Here is a 19,947-nt window from a genome sequence, read left to right as displayed (position 1 = left end):
ATGTATGAATAAATGTAACTAAAGCTATAGGCCTTGAGACAATAGCAGTTATCAAGACAAAGTTGTAGTGTATACTTGTATTGGTGTCCTAGTGAGAAGGTAAGATCAATGTTTTAAAAGGCGTTTTCAGGATGAACATGTCTCATCTTGTGTTTTTTGTTTTTGTAAGTCTTGAGCCAGCACATCAAGAGAATCTACTTGTATTGGATGGTTAAACCCATTTTTTCCCAACCCATATTTTACCCAACCCGTTTTTTACCCATAGTAATATGGGCGGGTTGCAACCCAACCCGTGTTTGTCTAACCCATTTTCTACCCACCCATTTGCAACCACTAATCATGATGAGAGTGACACTGAAGGAAAGTACGAGTTGTCAAATACTCTTGCTAGTGGATTATTCCATGTTCAATATGTATTTACAGCAGAAATTTCATATATGCATGAATCTGTCATTCCTTTTCAAGCTTAGTCTTGCTTAAAACAGTTTAATAGGGTCAATAAAAAGAACCAAGGGAGAGAAATGGCAATACATAGATGAGAGAAAGCAATGACAAAGCGAGCAATTTTGTTAAGAATGTTCAAAGTCTGTTCACCATTCAACATAAATGCATAAGAAAGTAACATCTGACCTCTATACACAATATAATTTTCCGGTTAATCGTATTCAACTCACCTCCCTCGAGCCTATGTAACTCTACCATTAGGAGAAAGTATAAACAATTTACAAGGAGTTGTTAGTGTATTTAAAAAGGTATTCAAATAGCTACAATCTTCCAAACCAGTACAAGGCTACCAAGGAGCATCCAAGAAAATTGTGTATTATTGAGGAATAGAACTATGCATCTGCTTCTGATAAAAATGCGGAGCAGCCTCCGTTAGCCAAGAAGGATCGATAGTAATGACATTTCGCATGTATTGTCGATCCGTTGAAACAAGCGAATGGTACACGATAAACTTCGGGTTGACCCTGTCAAATTTGAGAAAACATATAATAAACTTCAGATATGTAACAAAACATAATAACACTTCTACTTATCTTGTTTTATTTCTTGCTATTTTATCAAATGCTATCCATTAATTGGCTTTAAAGTAGGAATAAATGCAGACCCTCAACAAATTTCCTCATTTCATGATAACTAAGGGAAAATAACACCTACTTCTCCATAATATCGGCAAACAAATTAAGCTATTATATTTTAATGGAGATGTTAAATTATCTTACCTGAAAAGCACGGATGAAGGATGAATATAAACTTCTTGAGAAGTTCTGACAGTTTTATACATCCCATTGTGGCTGAATGGCTGTTTCAAAGACGAGTAACACACGTTATCAATTATGCCCAGATCAGAAAAACTTAAGGCAGAAATGATAACAGAAACGGAAAGGGAGTGTGCCTTTTAAGACATAAAAATAATTACTTAATGGATTTATACTCACTTCTAAACGGGCAGCATTGGCGAAAAACCCCGCTGTAATTGCCTTCCTTACTGCCTGCAAAATGACTAATTTTAATTACACTTATTACAGCTTAAGCTCTTCAATGACAGAGAATTGCCGCCCAAAAAATTTAAACAACTGAATCAGCAAATTAAGTTGCCTGAATATCCCCTTCACAAGATTTCAATCCTATGCCCAACCGTAGTGTAATTCTTTTGAGCTGTTCCCTAACTTCGATTACTTTTCTCTGCATGTAAAGGGAAAACGTCAGGGATGTCACAAGAGGCCCTTCAAAACGCAAACACTGTAAAAACTAGAGAAAAAGAAAAAATAGAGCATCCAAAATGCTTCCTATGGAAGCTGGATTAGGACTTACCATGGCATGATAATTTATAAAATTCTTGTGACACCACTTCGAAGATTTGTTAGACTTAATGAATCCTTTATACACATTTAAGAATGTGACATGGTCACCCTGCAAAGGTACATCAAAGTTACACGTGAATTTACTGGAAGAAGACTGAACAAGTAGTAAATAACTAGAAACAAATAGGCAGCAATCTTAATTCCAATTAGGGATGAGATATTTATTTCAAGAGATGATATGTTAAGATAAAACTTACTGACTATACTGTCTCTATACAAATTTTCTAAGTGCATGCGCTATTTGTTGCACTTCATAAGACATTGTAGAGAATCACAAGACAAAAAACAATATCTGTTTTTTTTTTTTTTTAATTTTGCACCAATTCAAATTTTTGTCTAAGAAAACGTTTCTGCTTATGCAATGCATCAAGTAGATGAACAAGGAAAGAAAAGGGAAGTGCAAGATCCTGAGAAGTTTACGCAATTGATAGGGCAATAGGGTGATTACTCCATTTCTCTCAATTTTCTTTACCAACTCTCTTTTAGTCCAACTCATTTTATTTGACCCTTTTCTAACTGGCAATATTTGCCTCCTCCAAAAATTTGAACAGTATACTTGGTCGTAGCCTTGGGATTTTTCATACATTCCAAGTATCATATATATATATAAATCTGTACTCACTCCAATAAGTAACGCAACATTTGAGCAACCACTTCTTAATCTACAAGATAGTCAGATGGGTGCAAAATACAAAGATTATGTTTTTACTTTTTCATGAATCCTGGAAAAAATCCTATGTAGTAATTGGTGAACAATTGTGAAGCTTTTGGTTCTCCTGAATTGTTGTGAAGTCAAACTTCTTAACCGCTCAAATTGTAACTAAATAGAAAGACTGACAATGTCACTCAAAATCTAATAAGTTATTACTGAGGTGAACCTAGTAAGCAAAAAGAAGGAACCAAATACCTCGGCAGCTGCAAATCTCAATTTTGCTTCATCCAACTGTTTCTGTACTCCTCTAACAGGAATCCAAATAGACTGCAAAAATTAACAATATGTTGGTCAAACAAAAGATAGAAGTCCTGTTTTATTGCTAAATCAATTAGGGTTCAGAAAACAAGAATTTACCTGTATGGAGAGCACAGCAGCAATGGTAATTATTTCCTCCGAACATCCAAACTCACAAGAAGCCAAGACCATTTTAGATATTAATGGGTCCTACACAAAAAATACAGGTTTCAAAAACAGAGTGAATAAAAAGATTCCTAGATCCATGAATTGAAGAGTCACATTACATAATTGTAGTGCACCGAGAAACCTTTAGCAAAGCATTAAGCATCAAGTTAATCAACTGCCTATGGATCTCACACCTATGGCACTCAATAACACAATGTGCGTCAGCATAAGAGAGCTGTTTCTAGTAGACAACATAAGTTCTTGGCAGAAACTGATATTTATTCATTAACATTTAAGACGTTGCAGAAGAAAAGGAATAAAGTAAAGACTTAATCTTGCAATTGCTAGTGAGAACGATAAACTACAACAAAGGAAAGAGAGTTCAGTGGTGCAGTTTAAGCAAGTTGCCTCAACCGCAGCAGCTGGAAACAAATATTCATACTCAAGGCAAAGGCTTCTACGGAATCAAATCTCGATTGAGTATCCAATGGGAGCAAAAGAAATGTCTCTCTCCTCCTCAGTTGCAGAATTCTTCATTACATTTTCTTCTGTGTAATACTGGTGTTGGGTTTACTGTGTACCTGCTCGCTTCCCCAACACAGGTATCGGGTAACTTTGTCCACCAACACTTGGGCATATGGTTGTAGAAATCACTGTCAACCGCTAGGTCACTCCCTTAGGTGTTACTTTATTTTTTATAAATGCATAAATATTCCTTGCTCATTACTCTTGTATGATGGATTCCTTTTTTAATCTTTTTATTGGAGAATGGGGGAAAGAGGGGTAGTATTTGAAGAGAAATGTCGTAAATAGATAGCATAATTGTAAAATTTGACGGGAAGAATCCAACTTGCAAGACATAGTACTGGAGCTGGCAAAAATAGTTTGCAATGAACATCGAAGAAGGACGTGAGGGAATTTAATGGAGCAAACGAGATGGCCGATTAGAAACATACCAGTGGAATCTCTGCAACTTGAAATCCAGTTGGTGAAGTAAGTTTGGCATCGTCATCTAGTACTCCAAGGGAGTACAGTACTTCAAGTGCTCTGATCATCGATTCAGGTGATGGAGATGCTGGCCAATCAAAACCTAAGATATTATCGATGCCTAAGGCCTTCAACTGGGACATAGATTAAAAAAAAAAAAACGTTTTTGCTATTAGTTTTGCCTTACATGGATAGTAAAACTTACCCTTAAATAACTAAATGGTTTTCTCTTGACTGAATTAGCCAATTACCCCCAATTGAATAATATAAGCTTCATGAATGAGCAAAGTTTGGTGGTCTTATGGAAAATAGAGCATAAAAGGAAATTTCATTATTCATGAACAAAAAAAAAAATTATTTGCTCCCTAGAAGTCGGATGCTGAGCTAGACCAAAGTACTTAATATTGTAGACTAAAAACTCATATTGGGAAAAAAAAAATCATAACGAGAAAGCACGGCACTAGCATCTTCATGGTTCAAGAAAGGGATACCTGGATGACACAGGAAACGAGGTTTGATCTCTGTATCTCAGGGATTCCCACCACAGACATCTCGTTGGCAAAATAATCTTGTGTGTAGAGCCTGAACAGAAAAATAGGGAAGTCAACAATTATGTTCCTTCCGTGGTGCTTCTAAGGGTAAGCTCCACATTATAATATGTGGTAAGCCACCTACCTATAACACTTTCCTGGTCGAACTCTTCCAGCTCTACCAGCCCTTTGTCGAGCAGATGCCTTTGATATTGGTGCCACTACCAAATTCTCAATATCTGAAATCTGATTTAGATCATATCCAAATTGAAAATGCAATATCAGGCATGACATGCATATAGTGCATTCTTTTTTGACATGTATAAGTTGCATTCTTTAAGCACTAATTCTTTAAGCACTAATTACCAGAAAGTGAATCAACAGACTAGAGGGAAGATCAATATAAAAGAGTCAACAACCACAAAAAGCTGATCAGAAAGCATGGAAAAAGGGTCAAGTCAAACAGAGAGAAAAAAGTACCGGGTTGTAGAATTTTTGTTTTGAGAACCCGCTATCAACAACATAGACAATACCCTGAAGGCAGAAAAATAATATCCAGCTCAGTAATATGATGAAGACAAACCTAAGAACATGTACGTCCAAAGATTTAGACCCCAAGGTTTCAGATTTATACCTCTAGAGTTAATGACGTCTCAGCAATATTTGTTGAAAATATTACTTTTCTCTTTCCTCTGGGAGTAGGGGAAAACACAAGGTCCTGTAAAAATTAAGAAACAGAAACATTTGGTGAAAAGTTCAAAGAAACTTGACCTTAAAAACTGCATGATGCATTACCTACCTGATCTGCTCGAGGAAGTCCCGAGTACAGTGGCACAGTAACCAGCCCTGCAAGAAAAGTGAATTGAAAAAATTATGATATCTATCCATTTTATTTTTTTTATTTTTTATTTCAGACAAGGCAATGTGTTTTTCTACAACCACTTTTTTATCATTCAGTACCTTGCTTCCCACTACTTTGGGCTTCTTCAGTGAGCAACTGTATTGCAGCATCAATGTCATCTTGACCAGTTAGAAATACCAAGATATCTCCCATCCGCTCCTACAAGTATAAATGAAGAGCCATAAGTCAAGTGCTGTGTGATAGAATATTGAGATCAAAGAAGAAAGAAATCATGGGAAAGTTATCCTGAGAAAATCAAAGATAAATTACTAGACTAGAGGCAGCAGAAGTTTTGACAAATTACGAATTTCAATCATTGTCTCATTCAAAGACATCTATAGACTGTTTGGCAAGCTTCCAAAATCTGCTTATTTTGAGAAGTGCTTTGTCAAAAGTGCTCTTTGGAAAAGTATTTTTATTGGGTAACAGTTTGTGTTTGGCTAATCAATTAAAAAGCACTTTAGTCAATATTAGAGCAGTACCTTGTGCTTGGCCTATGTTCCAAAAGTGCTTTTGGGGAAAAACTACTTTTTTTAGCTTCTGAAAAAACTACTTCAACTACTAGCCAAAAACACTTATTTTTTCCCTAAAAGCTTGGCCAAACCCTTGAACTACCTAAAATAAGCACTTTTTAACCAAGAAATTGATTGCGCTGTAGGCACATTATCATCAAGTGGGAACCAAAAGTACAGAAGAGATTTCATCATTTAGAACTGAACCCAACATTTTTCACATTTGAGCTTGATGTAGCCAAAAAATTCAAAGAAGTGATGCTCTAGCGTGTACCTGGTCATGGATCGACATCACTGTTGAAACAGAGGCCCGAATGTAATCAGAGACAGGATCTTCAACATAGAATATCTCCACATTAAATCCCCTACCCTAGAAGGTCACAGTGTAAAAAGATGATACTTCAGTAAGGTGGCAAATGAACCAAAGAAAAGCATGAACAAAATCCTCTTCCCTAGGTGTTCACAAAATACTTAATGATTTTTGGTTGCGCAAACAAAGCAGACAGCAAAGAGATATCGTCTCAGAAATCCATAGACCTCAACTGACAGAATAGCAGGTTCTTTTGTTGGTCCTTGCTCCTGCTCTCTTCGTCTTCTGCTAATTTTTGGTCACACAAAAAAGTTTAAGTGCAAACAGTAAAACCTATATACTAAGAGAAGATAAGTAGCTGTTAATGACAAAACAATTACTGATACTTAGAATAAAATAATGATGCAGGCGGAAATTATGATGTACACAAAGGGATCAAAGGCTGCTCGAAAGTTGAAGCATAGAAAAACAAAGTGTTACTCAGAAGAATAGGAAATATAAGGTTTCCTACTTGGTTGAGCAAAATACAAAGCTTTGTGTTTCAAAGTGAAGTGGGAAATACTATACTAGCATGTCATATATATTCACATTAAGTACTAGAACACTTTGCTATTATATAAGATAGCTTATGAATAAAATATAAAGTGTTTACAGAGAATTTATTTTTTCCATACTTTTTGCTCTCTAGTTGTCAAAGACAGTTATTTCTACCTCAAATACTCTTTGCTTTCTAGTTATCAAGAAAGCCCAGGAAGCAAGCTCAGGAAGCAAAATTAGATAATGACAGATTTGAACCAAATTTCTAACAAAAGATATTTTACTAGATTTATAAAAATGCAATATTTTATAGAATTTTTTTTTTTTTTTGGGAGAATGGTAACAGTTATTTTATTGCACTTTATAGTTATGCAATATACATTTTTCATTAACTTGATTAAGAGGAATTGATTCAAATCACCTTGTTAATTGTAAAATAAGTTATTAAAGCTTCGGTAATTACTCGTCACAAGAAGAATCAACCTGGTAGTAAAGAAAGCAGCCATTGATTTTGCTTCAATCGTAGCCGATGATATTATAATACGCAGCTCTGGCCGACGCCTTTGAATCTAAATTTTGAAGAAGCCATAGGAAACAATAACATTTTAAGAGACAAGAACTAAACAAGTGTACTCGAACGATAAGAAAATACAATAACCAGTCTAGTGTACTAAGTGTGGACCTTTTTCAGTAGTCCCAATAAGATGTCTGTCGAGAGAGACCTTTCGTGAGCTTCATCTACCATTATCACACTGTATGATTAAAAAGACAAATCAGAGATTACGATTTTCTCCTTCCAGTAGACATTTTTATTGAGTCAGGTAACATCTTCCAGTAGACATTTTCAATATCTGCTAGAAATATAAAGTGGATTAATTTCATAAGCACGTCTGAGTTTTTGGGAGGAGAAATCAGGCTACTTTAGAAGTAAGACAGCCTTCAGGAACAGATGAGTGAAGCTTACAAGTCAAGAGCGAGGGTGTAAATAATAGAATTAAAGCAGCGCTAGATGATGGAGAAAATAGAAAAGGAGGCACTCAAACAGTCGAACCTTTTGAAGGCATTAAAAGCATAAACAGTACCTATACTTGCTCAATAGAGGATCGTCCATCATTTCCCTCAGCAAAACTCCATCAGTAAGGAATTTGACCCTAGTTAATTCCTGTAATGCAAGAACACGACCATTACTGTTCCAGGTCAACATATTTTATCCAAAAAAAAAAGGAAAAACTATTCCAGGTCAACAGTCACGTAGCAACATTATAAGACCTAACACCTTGAAATATGCAATCCCAGCAGATGTCAAAAGATTTATCTGTTCTTTACGAACATATGAACTCTAAAAATACCCACGATGAAGCAAAAGATTATTTCCTTTATCCCAATAAAATGTTAAGTATAAAGAAAGAGCTCCCACCTCATTTGTGACATCTTCAAATCGAATAGTATAACCAACTTCCTCACCAAGTTTAACATCCATTTCTTCAGCAACTCTTGTAGCGACTGCCTGCACTATAAAAGAGTGAGACTTGAAAGAAGTGTTTCATATTAACTAAACCATAAGGGGCATTATGTCCAAATATTATAAGCAGGATGGTATTGCTCTTCAATATAATACATTTGGGCCAACTACATGTCAACATTAGCAATTTTCACTTTCTTAACCAAGAAAGTAAAGTGACTACAGAAAACTTTTAACTGTAAATACAAGCATCCTGGCAAATCTCAAAAACAAAGTTACAAGTAGGGGGTGTCAAATGGACGGATTGGGCTGAATTTGGGTGGGTCAAAATGGGCTGAGTTGATAAATGGGCTGGATGGGCTAAAAAGGGGGTCATAACCCAACCCGCCGAATTCTTACTATGTTTTAATTTTTTTTGTCTGTTCTTTTATAATTTTTTAAGTATCTAATAAAACTATTTTTCCTCTATTATGGCTATATGTAACATATCAAATAAAAAAGATGTCTTTTTAAAATACTTTGACAAGGTTTCTCATGGGTCAATTTGCACTACATATCAACCCAACTTTAGATGGGCTGAAATGGATAGGTCTAAAAGGGTGAGCTAATAATTGGGCAGGTTATTGGTTGGGGCTGTCATGTTTTCATGGTTAATTTTGCCACCCCTAGTAACAAGTACAATGATATGTGTACCTCACAAGCAGCCATACTGCTTGCATCTGCTTTCGATTAGAAAGATATCAGACATATATATAAGAAGACACAAAAGTTCACTCTTTTTGGAAACTAAAAAAAAGAATCTGAAACTACACAAAAGTTCACTCTTTAAAGAGCATAGAGCTCTCATGAACAGAATATTACACCTGGACTGCCAGTCTCCTTGGTTGAGTGCAAGCTATCATGCGCCCTCCTTCAGCCCAACCAGCATCTTTCAGGTACTACACACATTAAAATGTACCACATATCATTAAGTTTTCAACCTTCCAAAGAGTAAAGAGTTCATTTCTCTAATCAAACTAAAACGAAATGTTCATTGGCATTTTCTAGACAAAGAATAAAGATACTACAATTATGGCTCCACTAGACAGTAATATGTTTAATAGGAAAAGATGTCCTTTGGTAGAATTACATTTTATGTTTGGTTGCCCAAAGTAGCAAAAAACAATTTACTGCCATTATGAGCCTAGTTGTATCTCTTGCTCCTACCAACATATAGACATTACTTCCACTCTTTGTAACTCGAAATTATTTCTAAGTACCACCACACATGCTTCATAACTCCCCTTAACCACGTATAAGGAAGTTCGTCGGAAAATTATACTGTGTAAAGCGGTTATTAAAAAAAAAAAAGAACTTTTGGTATGTATATAAAGTTTTTGAATCTCCTTGATATAAGTGAAGCTTTTAATGCACTGACGAAGATGCATTCAGGCATAATGTTGAATCCCCTTACCAAATTCCTAGTGCCAGAGCCACCTTTGTCTAAGGCGAGTCAACTGACACCTGCTTCATCGAAAAATTACACAGCATAGATAGGTCAATCAATCTTTTCTTATGTGTATATACTATGTGTTGAAACCTCATGGCTTCTTCATGTGTTTACTTTTTTATATTTTAAATTCCTTTAGTGAAATCCTGAGTCTGCCACAGTCCCCGTTAACGGAAGACGGTTGATGGTCAAATGCAAAATAGTCTAACTATGTTGAATGCGTGAATACTAAATCATAACTGGGCACTGAGGTCTGACAATTCATATAGCCGACCCCAACAAGTTCAAGACCGTTACACCTTTGATTGATGAAATATTTTCTAGGGAGAACATTTCACATCATACCTATTATAAAAACATAATCTTTACAGAAAACCAAGAAAAACTAACCTGAGGAATTTGGGTAGTTTTGCCACTGCCAGTTTCTCCAACAATAATGGTGGTAGCATGAGTCTCCACTGAGTAAAGAATAGCAGTTTTGTACTTGTACACAGGCAGCCTCTGCCTTTGCTTCTCTAAACTCCCATACCCAAATCTTGAAATTCCACAAATAATTACTACTTATATAACTAACGGGATAGTTTCACCGATAATCATTCAACTTTTACATTTATTGTACTAAAACCACTAAACTCTTTCTCTTTGCTTCGTAACCAAAAAGTAACCCAAGTTTGCCTGAGTATTACAAAAGTCGATGATTTTTTTTATTTTTTTTTAGGTAACTAAAAAATTGCTCAATTCATTAAAAAAAAAATTGACACTCATAAACAAAAAAACAGTAAAATTTCAATATGCATAACAAAGAAAGCAGTAAAATTTTAACATTCATAACAAAGAAAAAGCAGTAAAATTGTAAAATTCATAACAAACAAAAAAATTAGGATTCATAACAAAGAAAAAGCAGTAAAATTATAACATTCATATGCACAACAAATAAAGCAGTAAAATTTTAAGAATCCATGTGCAGTAAAAAGAAAGCAGTAAAATAAAATATTTACCCAGAGGAAGAAGAGGAAGATGTAGGGTAAAGAACAACGCCACCTTCTTCATCATCTACAATACGAGGTCGTTCTGTTCCTGGTTTCCAAAATTGTGACATTTCTTGTTTACCCCACTTGCTAAATTGATTCTTCTGTATATGAACAGATGTTGGGTTTTAACCAAAGATTTTGTTTTCTAGGTCTAATTACGTTTGGCTACTATTTAAATTTTAAATTTTGTCCCTATTTTTTAAAGTTGCTTAAACATAACTTTTTGGGTAATTACACTTTCTAACAAATATTTGCTTAGTTGCTAGTTGCTACTAGATGAGAAAACGGGTAAGGTTCACTAATGCCCTCCGCGAGAGTTTTTATAGCTCCTCGGACATAAATTAGTTTAATGAAATTAAAATAAACCATAACTTTTAGCTTTTGCTTATAAAGCTTTAATATAGTGAACTGTTCAATTGATTATAATTTTTTTTTTATTAACAAAAGTTAGAACTTATGTCTAATGAACAATAAAACATCTTCGCAATGATTTTTTTCAAATTAAAGTCATTTTTAGAAAAAAAAAATATTTACTAGGGATAAAAATTTAAGATCGAACACTTTGAAGACATCACGCGTCACTTCCACCGAGAAAACGAAGAAGAGATGTTGAATTTTTGTTTTGGGTTTTTACGCAATGATTTAGTTTTTGGGCCTGGTGTAACAAGAAGCTCATGGTTGGGGTTGACTATAAGCCAATGCCTCTTTATTGGCTACTATTTAAATTTGGTTCTTATTTTTTAAAATTATGCAAATATATTCTTTATGAAATTAACCCTTCCAATAATGTTAAATACCGATATAATATATGCTCGGATATTGTTCAACTTTAAATACAAAATATTAAATTATTGTCTAATAATTGTATTAAATTTATAAACTTTAGATCGTCGTCTAACGTTTTCCATGGTGGGTCTTAAACTTTATGAAATTAACCCTTCCAAAATATTAAATTATTGTGTGAAGAAATATTTACACCATGATGTGAAAGATTCATAAATTACAAGAGTAATAAAAAGAAGGATATCCCAAAAAGGGACAAGTAGAGAAAGTTTATCCATGGTGGGTCTTAAATGGAATCAAATTTTATTTTTATTTTTTTATACTTTTTCCTTTTGACTAACTACAAAAAGAAATACGGTTTTTCTTCACTAGCTTTCTTTATTTTCCCTAAATTGAGACATTTTAAATTTTTTACCATTTGCTTAACTGCTTCTGTATAGTATGCGAAAACTAAAAGCTAATGGTATCTTCTTTTCACTGGAAAAGAACAAGAAAGAAGACGAGATGTTGGGTCATTTGCACTTTTGTCCCAATTTTGTGCTAATTTTTGCCTTTCAAATAGGCTACTCTTTAATTTTTGTCTTTCAAATTTGAACTTATGCCACATCATAATATGTACAAGATATGCAAGCTCCTTAAATAACTTATGTCTTGACAACACTCTACCCAGTATTCTCTTGACTTAATCTTCCAATTGAATCAATTTCATTAATTATTGTCACATAAAGTTGCCTTTTTTGACTAATTTTTTTATATATTTTCTGTAGTGATCATTTATTAGCAATAAAAATCGAAACCAAACAAGTAATGTAAAACTAATTTCTTAATTCCTACATAAAGCGGCCAGTGTGGGATGCTCAAAGTAAACAAGCATCGTGGATGGTGAATAAGATTATTAATGCAAAAAAAAAAAAAAAACTTGGATGCTATCTCATGGGATGAAGAGTTTTTGATGCAGCAAGCCAAGTTTTCTATATAATAAAAAAAAAATGTGCACTTGGTGATTCCCCTAAAGTTGAATGGAGGAGGCTCACTTGTTACAATCTTGACTGCCCAAAGTTGATTTTTATTTTGCAATTGGCTTTAATGGGAAGGTTGTCCACAAAGGATCGACTACCGCAATGGGGAACAATAGATTTAGCTATTTTTCCCCTTTGTGACCACATAGATGAGAGCCATAATCATTTATTTTTTGAGTGCTGATATTCAAAGAGAGTATGGAGCAAACTCTTGAAATGGTAGAACATATCCAGGAATGTAAGACGATGGCAAGAAGAGAAATTATGGGCAACTAGCAATGCATCTGGTCGAAGTTTGCAGCCTGATATCTACAAAATGTGTCTAGTTAGGGCTGTATATCATATATGGCCAGAAAGGAATGCTCGGGTATTTTCACAAGAACAAAAAGAGGACAGAGGTTTGGTCAGACAGATTATCCAAGAAGTCTTTGTTTGTGGATCCATGATTGAGAAGATTGCTACCAAGTTAGCTCAAACGAATTGCTATTCTTGAAAGTAGTTATGTATTGGAGGATAGAGTGTACTGGTTGAATGAGACCGACCAGAGACTAGTAGCTCAATTTAGTCATTCAATAGATTAGAGGTTAGTAGCTTAATTTGTTTGGGAGTTTTGTACTACATGTTCACTTCGAAAATAATAGTACATGTTAGTTAAAAAAAATGCAAAACTAATTTCAGGATTTTAATACTAAAAACCCCAAAATGAGTTTGGGTTGAGTTGTTTCCCTTTTGGAAAACTCAAAAGAGAGTCGGATAAAAGTTTATGCAATCTTTCATGTTCCATGCTTTATGGAGTTAATAAAGTCTTCCATTTTTTTTATGTTAAATGGTAAAATACGATACACGTGTTTTGTGCAGAAGAAAATAATACACGTTTCGAAAACAGAGCAGGACATGTGATGTGTTTCTTTGGAGAGGAGCAAGTACTAATTTATTTTAAATTAATTCTCAGTTTTCAGATAGCCCAACTTTTGACTGTAGAATTCAAATAGTTTTCCGTACAATCGTTTACTGCTAAATAGAAATATCCTTTTGTGGTTAGATTTGCTTTATATATCAACGAAAGTGTTCATATGAGATTTGTTATGCGCTTTAATATTGGGAAGGAAAACGAATTAGTTCTAAAGGAGTGATCGAGTTTTTTAGATGTAGGAGAAATTACCTCTATGAAACTCAATGTGAATTCATCTGTCCCATTATTTATGGTTAGTTTTGCAAAATGCTCGTGCTTGTGTACTATAGTAGGTTATTGAATAAATTAGTTGAGTATATGAATAACTAGAAATTAAAATTATTGGAAAGAAAGTGAAATTGGTTAGGTGCTTTAATATTGGGAATGTAAAGTAGGCAATTCCAAAGGGATGATTGAGTTGTTTAAATGTAGGAGAAATTTCACTTTATGAAGCTCAATGTGAGTTCATACTTCATAGTCACCGATTGCAATCTTTTTTCCCTTTTTATTCAGAATCTCATCCTCAACTGTTCTTGCACGTGGAGAATTTGAATCCCTAAACGTCGAATCTTCAAAATTAGAATCTTCGACAACTTTATTGTGTGAAGTTTTTACAATCTTATAGTTCCATGTTTCCTCACCATTGTTTATATATGTACAAAGTTGAAATCCCAAATACAACATAATTAATGGCAAATAATCCCTTAAATACGGTATCAAAGCAGCCCTAAAAGATCGGAGTATAATCACATTTGTGGAAGATGGGATTTCCTACAAATATTCCTAAAGAAAGAAGGAAGAAAAATGAAGGCTATTTTGGAATTTAAAACGGGTAAAATGATCAGTTGGGTTAGGTTAAATGACTGGTCGTAATTCAATACGCCCTACACGACGCAACTCCCATCCTTTTGTATTTTACTTTTTTTTTTAAATAAGCTAATTTATTTTTCTTAAATTGTTAGCTTAAATTCTTTTTTATTATTATTTTTATAAATCTCAATTTCCAAAATTTGATTTTGTCTGTAAGTTTGGTGTTTGGACTGTATTATGGCCCATCTGGTATACACTATTTGATTGTTCAACCAAATAGTTTAGCATGTTATTTCAAATTTAACATGTTAAGTCAAGTCAAACAAACGGGTCAAACACACAACCTGTTTAAACTTAGTTGGGGTGATTACTAAAAGATGGATTGATTTTGCCATCTCTAATATGTAACACTAATGTGTTAACTATTATCTTGAGAATTTTTCATGTATTGGCAATTTTTATCTTCTTCATCATCAATTTTTGTGTGGCATGTATTAGTTGCTAGATCAGACACGAGCGCAATTGCAGTAATATGGGAAATGACAAGCTTGATTAAGAATCTAAAAGTCATGAAGAAAATCCAAATAGATATCCGAAAAGTGATTGGAATGAAGAAAATCCAAATAGATATCCGAAAAGTAATTGGAACCAAAAACATTGTGAATGAAAAATACTAATCCTTGTAAAAGGACAATTTTACTCTTTTGCTCAGTATTTTTGTGATAAATTATCCTCCTCCTTCAATCTCTTTAATGGTCTTCTCTTGGTAAATCAAGAACGCTCCTTCTGTTTCTCTCAACGAGCAAACAATACCTAAGACCTTTTCTTCCACACTATTATCCATTTTGCATTAAAGTTTAGATTGAGATCATGTCATATATTTCTTAGATTTTCTTTCCATAAATAAGACAAAGAAAAGGTCAAATAAGAAGATAACGATGATAATTCGTCTTTTGGAATTATTCAAAGTATAGAACAATGAGGAAAAAAAGGGCGGGACATTGAAAGTTTAATTCGAAGACAAGGACCAAAATAGTCCCTCAGCAAGAATATATTAGTTACTGATATTTTGCATTGAAACTTTGAGATGTTTTTTCTTTATCTTTTTTCTACAAAAAGAATTTTTTTGTTTTTTCAAGCGACTTCCTCTTTTTTTTTTTTAAGTTAATTCGTCCACTTCTAGGAGTAGATGTCTTTTCGTAAATAACTCGGAAACACTTTACAGAAAATAGGAGTGAAAATTCCCAGCACCTATTTAAATTGGAACAGGCCCTAATCTATGGGTCAAGTAGGATTTTTAATAAACTTTCAAAAAATAGAGCAGGATCCCGCTCACAACAACTAATCCCCTCTCAAGGTACATCAAAAGTATAGGTTCTATGTTGGGATTTGATAAAGTGTGAATGGGTGAAAGACCCACTAGAATGTGCAACAAGGGCACCAAATGGTGCCTTTCTCAAGTAGGATTTTTAATAAACTTTCAAAAAATAGAGCAAGATCCCGCTCACAACAACTAATCCCCTCTCAAGGTACATCAAAAGTATAGGTTCTATGTTGGGATTTGATAAAGTGTGAATGGGTGAAAGACCCACTAGAATGTGCAACAAGGGCACCAAATGGTGCCTTTCTCACAAGGAACCTTTTCAATACACTGATTCGTTGGTTATATAGAAATTTTGCTTTAGATTTTTAATTCACCGAAGCATCAAAACATCGAAAATTTGAAATTTTGAAATTCCTTTTTTCCTTTCTCTGTGCATTGTTTTCAAATAAAACGCAAGTGTCGTGCGATTTGCTGCCGACAGTTGAGTTCACTGATGTTCTGCAATTTTCATAGCCACTATTGCAGCATAGTTTTCTATTCTAATTAGCGTGTATTAATTTCAACAATTATGTATCTCAAATAGAGGTGTTGGGTTCGTGTCCTGAACACATTTTTTTTATAGGTAGCGCTTCCCTTTAAAATGAGCCTTACACAGCGCAAATGTGGACTATTGGGAGCACCAGTGTTGATACCGAACATTGAATGAAAAACTAGAAAGAAACAAAACCTTAATTTGTCATTGGAAATTTCTTGTTGCAATTGAGAAGAAAATATTAGAAAAAGTTAAGTATTTGCAGAGGTCGAGGGGGAAAGTAGCATTAAACTTGATTTGAGGGATAGGTACTGTCATTAGCTCACTAATAGTGTTCCCACTTCACTTCCGTTTTTCTATTTTGTAACGATATTATATGGTTCGTATGAAATGGTCCAACTAGAAAAACAAAACATCCAAATCAATTACATAAAAGGTTAGAATTCTTAAAAGGGGGTGAAAATCATCAAGTATCTACCCTCTTCAACTTTATACTAAAAATCTAACTCGTTATCGCTTCCCAAAATATCAAACTATAATCAAGTTTTAGTAAATAAAAAAAAGTATTTTAGTCATATATTCTATGTAAAAGGATAAAGACACAAATATCTATTAATATGTACTTAATCATATAACACAGGTATTAGAATTAAAATTTATAATTAATTGAGAACCAAAGGTGCTATTATCCAAACAAGATATTTATTCACTTATCCTATATATGGCCTTTCGCTAATGCTATTATTGTTGGGCAAAATATTGATTGGTAGAGGATAATGGTCTTTTTCAAGCTTCAATTTTTGCTGACTAAAAATCGAAAAATATTGATTGCTACAGAACAGAGGTCATTTTCAAGCTTCCAATTTTGGGCTATGATTTTTCTCTATCACTCGTGATTTATATGGACAAAGTTTATTTGAGTACTGATAGGTAGAGCTATCAATATGGGCTTGACCCGTGAGACTGACCCAACCCAATTTTTAATTTAAAGAGGATTGGGCTAAGATTTTTTTGGCCCATATAGAAGTGAGGATCAAAAGCCCAACTTCTCTCGGCCCGCCAGCCCCAACTCTTGAGGCCAGAAAATAATAATAAATTAATTCATCTTTAAAAAAATATATAAGTAAATTAAACAAAAAGATAAAAAGTAATGAGGAAAAAGAATGTACTTAGTACTAAGTAGTAATTAGAAACTGGAGTAATAATTTTTAGTTTTAGAATTTATATTATGTTTAATTGTTTTTAAACGTGATCTGAATTAGTGATTAAAAATAATAATTTATTTTTTGTCTTGAATTTTTTCTTCTATGATACGAATTTGCGCAAGACTGGGTGGTAGAATATTCTATTTCACATTGCAAAAGTTTCTTCTATTTCATACCGCAAAACTTTCATGTTCAAATTGTACCAAAAATCACTTAAAAAATGTTATTTCAGAAAATAAAAAAATTTAAAGGGCTGGGTTGGGCTGTCATTTTGCAGACCCTTCAATTAAAAGGGTCAGCCCGTCCTATCCCATTTAATTCTTTGGCCCTTTAAGGCTGGGTTGGGTTGGGCTGAGCCTGCCCATTTTGACACATCTACTAACCGGTATTGCCATTATTCCACTAATATTTGCTCCGATTTCACTCTAATATTTTCCATTATAACTATATTATATGGTTCATGAAATGATACAACAAGAAAAATCATGAGAAGTATAACATCTACATAAAAGGTTTGAATTCTTGACCAACTTTGTGCAAAAAATCTCATTCTCTCCGTTTTTAACTACAAACTTTTATCCCCTCTTATCAAAAGGATCTGGTCATTGATAGGTAAGTTTATAAATGGATTATCCATTTTGCTATAAATTATAAAATTTCTTTTTGTTACACCATTCAATAAATCATCACCCACCAATAAGGGAGGATCTATCATCGGGAGACCTTCTTTTAACATACCTTTAATTAAGGATTTAAATAATATATATTGGTAGTTTTTTTTTTCATTATCAGTTTGATGCAGCAAGTTGCGTGTCTTATTTTTCAAGTATATGGTTCCACTTGTTGTGTATAGTTGCTTATATATAGTTAGTATATATTAGGTGACCTGATAATTTAAAATTCTTCTATATTGTCACTGAACAGAAATTATATAATCTTTAATCAAAAAAGAAAAGGAAAATTTTAAACCAAGATCCGTTTCATATATATAGGAGTATAAGACATTTAATTGACTAGTATTATTTTGTGCAGTTGGACAACAAAAGACGCTCTTTCTGCAGTTTTCTAGCCCTTCCCATTTTTCTTCTTCCTAAAGCCAGAAAGAGTGTGAAAAATAATCTACCACCAGGTGTTATAGGCCTCCCATTCATTGGAAATTTGCATGAATATGATAGTTTAACCTTTCATATCTATTTTTGGAACCCTTCCAAGAAATATGCAAAATATTCTCACTGAGGATTGCTTCTACTCCAATAGTTGTATTTTCTTTAGTAAAGTTAGTAAAAGAAGTTACGAAGACACATGATTTACTATTTTTTTAGTAAACCTTTTATTCTTGGCTGGCAAAAGTCGTCTTACAATGATCATGACATTGTCTTTGCACCTTTTTTTTTTCATAAGAAATTATTTGTCGCTTTTTTATTTTACACATCCTAAGAAATATTAATTAGGAGGCAGTCTTGATTACTTTCCCCTTATTTATATTTAAATTATAATTTATCTTCATTAAATGTTGACTCTTATATATGCATGTCATCTCCATTAATAACAAAATTTTACTAAGGGTAAAATGGAAAAGAAATTAATTAATTTTATCTTGAACTTCTACAACGATAAATAATTTGAGATAACTATTTTTAATAGGCACGTCAAATAATTTGAGACGGAGAGAGTAATAGCAATTTGTTTATTGTACAAAGTGATTAAATGTTTAGCTAAAGGCATAAAAGTTATTGTTCAGTTTCATTGACGTGGGATATTGCTCAGTGAATAAAACTAAAATTGCTCATTAAATTGCTAGATTCATCAGTAGCTTAGAAACTAGGAACTGGATGAGGGGAAGTCAATCTACGGCAGATTCTGTGCCCCAAATCATTGACTTATGAAACGTCGCGGGCGGGGAAGGTATGACCCCTCCCCCATTGAACAAAGGGGATCCGTAGGGCGGGCTCCGGGCTCAATGACCGGAATGAATGGCTTTCTCCTGTCTCCTCATGGATCCAACTATTAGGTTCGTGGGTTTGTGGTCCGTGCCTAAAGCAACTCTTTTCCATTCGCAAGCTAGAAGTCTTTTTACTTTCGTTTGGGCCATGGCGGCCAGTGCTCCTAAGATTCATATTTTTCGTGGTCTATATCATGCCAGTTATAGCAGTCCTAGGGAATTTGTTCTCCTCTTATTCTTCATTGGACGGTTCGGATGGACTTCGCCGTTCTTTTTTCGCTTCTTCGTCAAGCTTTCGAGCAGCTCTTTCAACTGCCGCCTAATCCCCCACAATGCTCAAGAACCGAGAGCCGTCCAGGTAGTCCCGAGGAGGCGACATCCTCCTATAATAGTTAGCAGTACTGAACAAGCGAGTCAGGATTATCAACTATACTTGACTGGAAAAAACAACCAATCTACTCTCCTTTTTTTGGTCTCCCCCTGTAAATTGATTGATGCCCTTTGTATAGGTTGGATTGCTGGATACGGGATCCTCGTAGGCACTTGACTGGGTGGACAGTTGACTAGAAGGTTGTTTTGCGCATCCAACAACTGAAAGAGTTTGAGGAAGTCTGCACCAGCCCACTAGCAAAACAAAAG

The 19,947-nt window shown here is 34.1% G+C and overlaps 1 protein-coding gene across 4 annotated transcripts; it reads right to left on the bottom strand.

Moving 5' to 3' along the window:
* Positions 1 to 549: 549 nt before the first annotated feature.
* Positions 550 to 11,056, bottom strand: LOC132608949 (probable pre-mRNA-splicing factor ATP-dependent RNA helicase DEAH9). 4 transcript variants are annotated; one of them, XM_060322763.1, is made up of 23 exons: positions 10,709 to 11,056; positions 10,101 to 10,245; positions 9,085 to 9,159; positions 8,177 to 8,266; positions 7,842 to 7,921; positions 7,442 to 7,511; positions 7,243 to 7,328; positions 6,450 to 6,510; positions 6,187 to 6,282; positions 5,460 to 5,559; positions 5,299 to 5,345; positions 5,134 to 5,217; positions 4,980 to 5,033; positions 4,645 to 4,745; positions 4,461 to 4,551; positions 3,939 to 4,103; positions 2,935 to 3,024; positions 2,773 to 2,844; positions 1,816 to 1,914; positions 1,600 to 1,686; positions 1,440 to 1,493; positions 1,224 to 1,303; positions 550 to 968 (listed from the first exon to the last, which is right to left on the bottom strand). In XM_060322763.1, the coding sequence occupies exons 1-23, from the start codon at positions 10,807 to 10,809 to the stop codon at positions 821 to 823; spliced, it is 2,076 nt and encodes a 691-aa protein (XP_060178746.1). In that variant the 5' UTR covers positions 10,810 to 11,056; the 3' UTR covers positions 550 to 820. The 4 variants fall into 4 exon arrangements, with proteins under 4 accessions (XP_060178746.1, XP_060178747.1, XP_060178748.1 ...); XM_060322764.1 differs by having other exon boundaries at positions 6,450 to 6,507; positions 10,709 to 11,051; XM_060322765.1 differs by lacking the exon at positions 10,101 to 10,245 and having other exon boundaries at positions 10,709 to 11,055.
* Between the last annotated feature and the right edge of the window lie 8,891 nt (positions 11,057 to 19,947).

This window comes from Lycium barbarum, chromosome 9 (assembly GCF_019175385.1).
Source record: "Lycium barbarum isolate Lr01 chromosome 9, ASM1917538v2, whole genome shotgun sequence".
NCBI lineage: Eukaryota > Viridiplantae > Streptophyta > Magnoliopsida > Solanales > Solanaceae > Lycium > Lycium barbarum.
This window is presented reverse-complemented; position numbering and strand designations above follow the sequence as displayed.

Bases quoted from the DNA above. Each gene is read 5' to 3' on its own strand.
- LOC132608949 (XM_060322763.1), bottom strand. From the start codon at position 10,809: ATGTCACAATTTTGGAAACCAGGAACAGAACGACCTCGTATTGTAGAT. The intron at 7,329-7,441 runs GTCCACACTTAG...TTCAAAATTTAG, and splicing joins TATTGGGACTACTGAAAAAG to ATTCAAAGGCGTCGGCCAGA. The intron at 4,552-4,644 runs GTAGGTGGCTTA...TTTTCTGTTCAG, and splicing joins CGACCAGGAAAGTGTTATAG to GCTCTACACACAAGATTATT.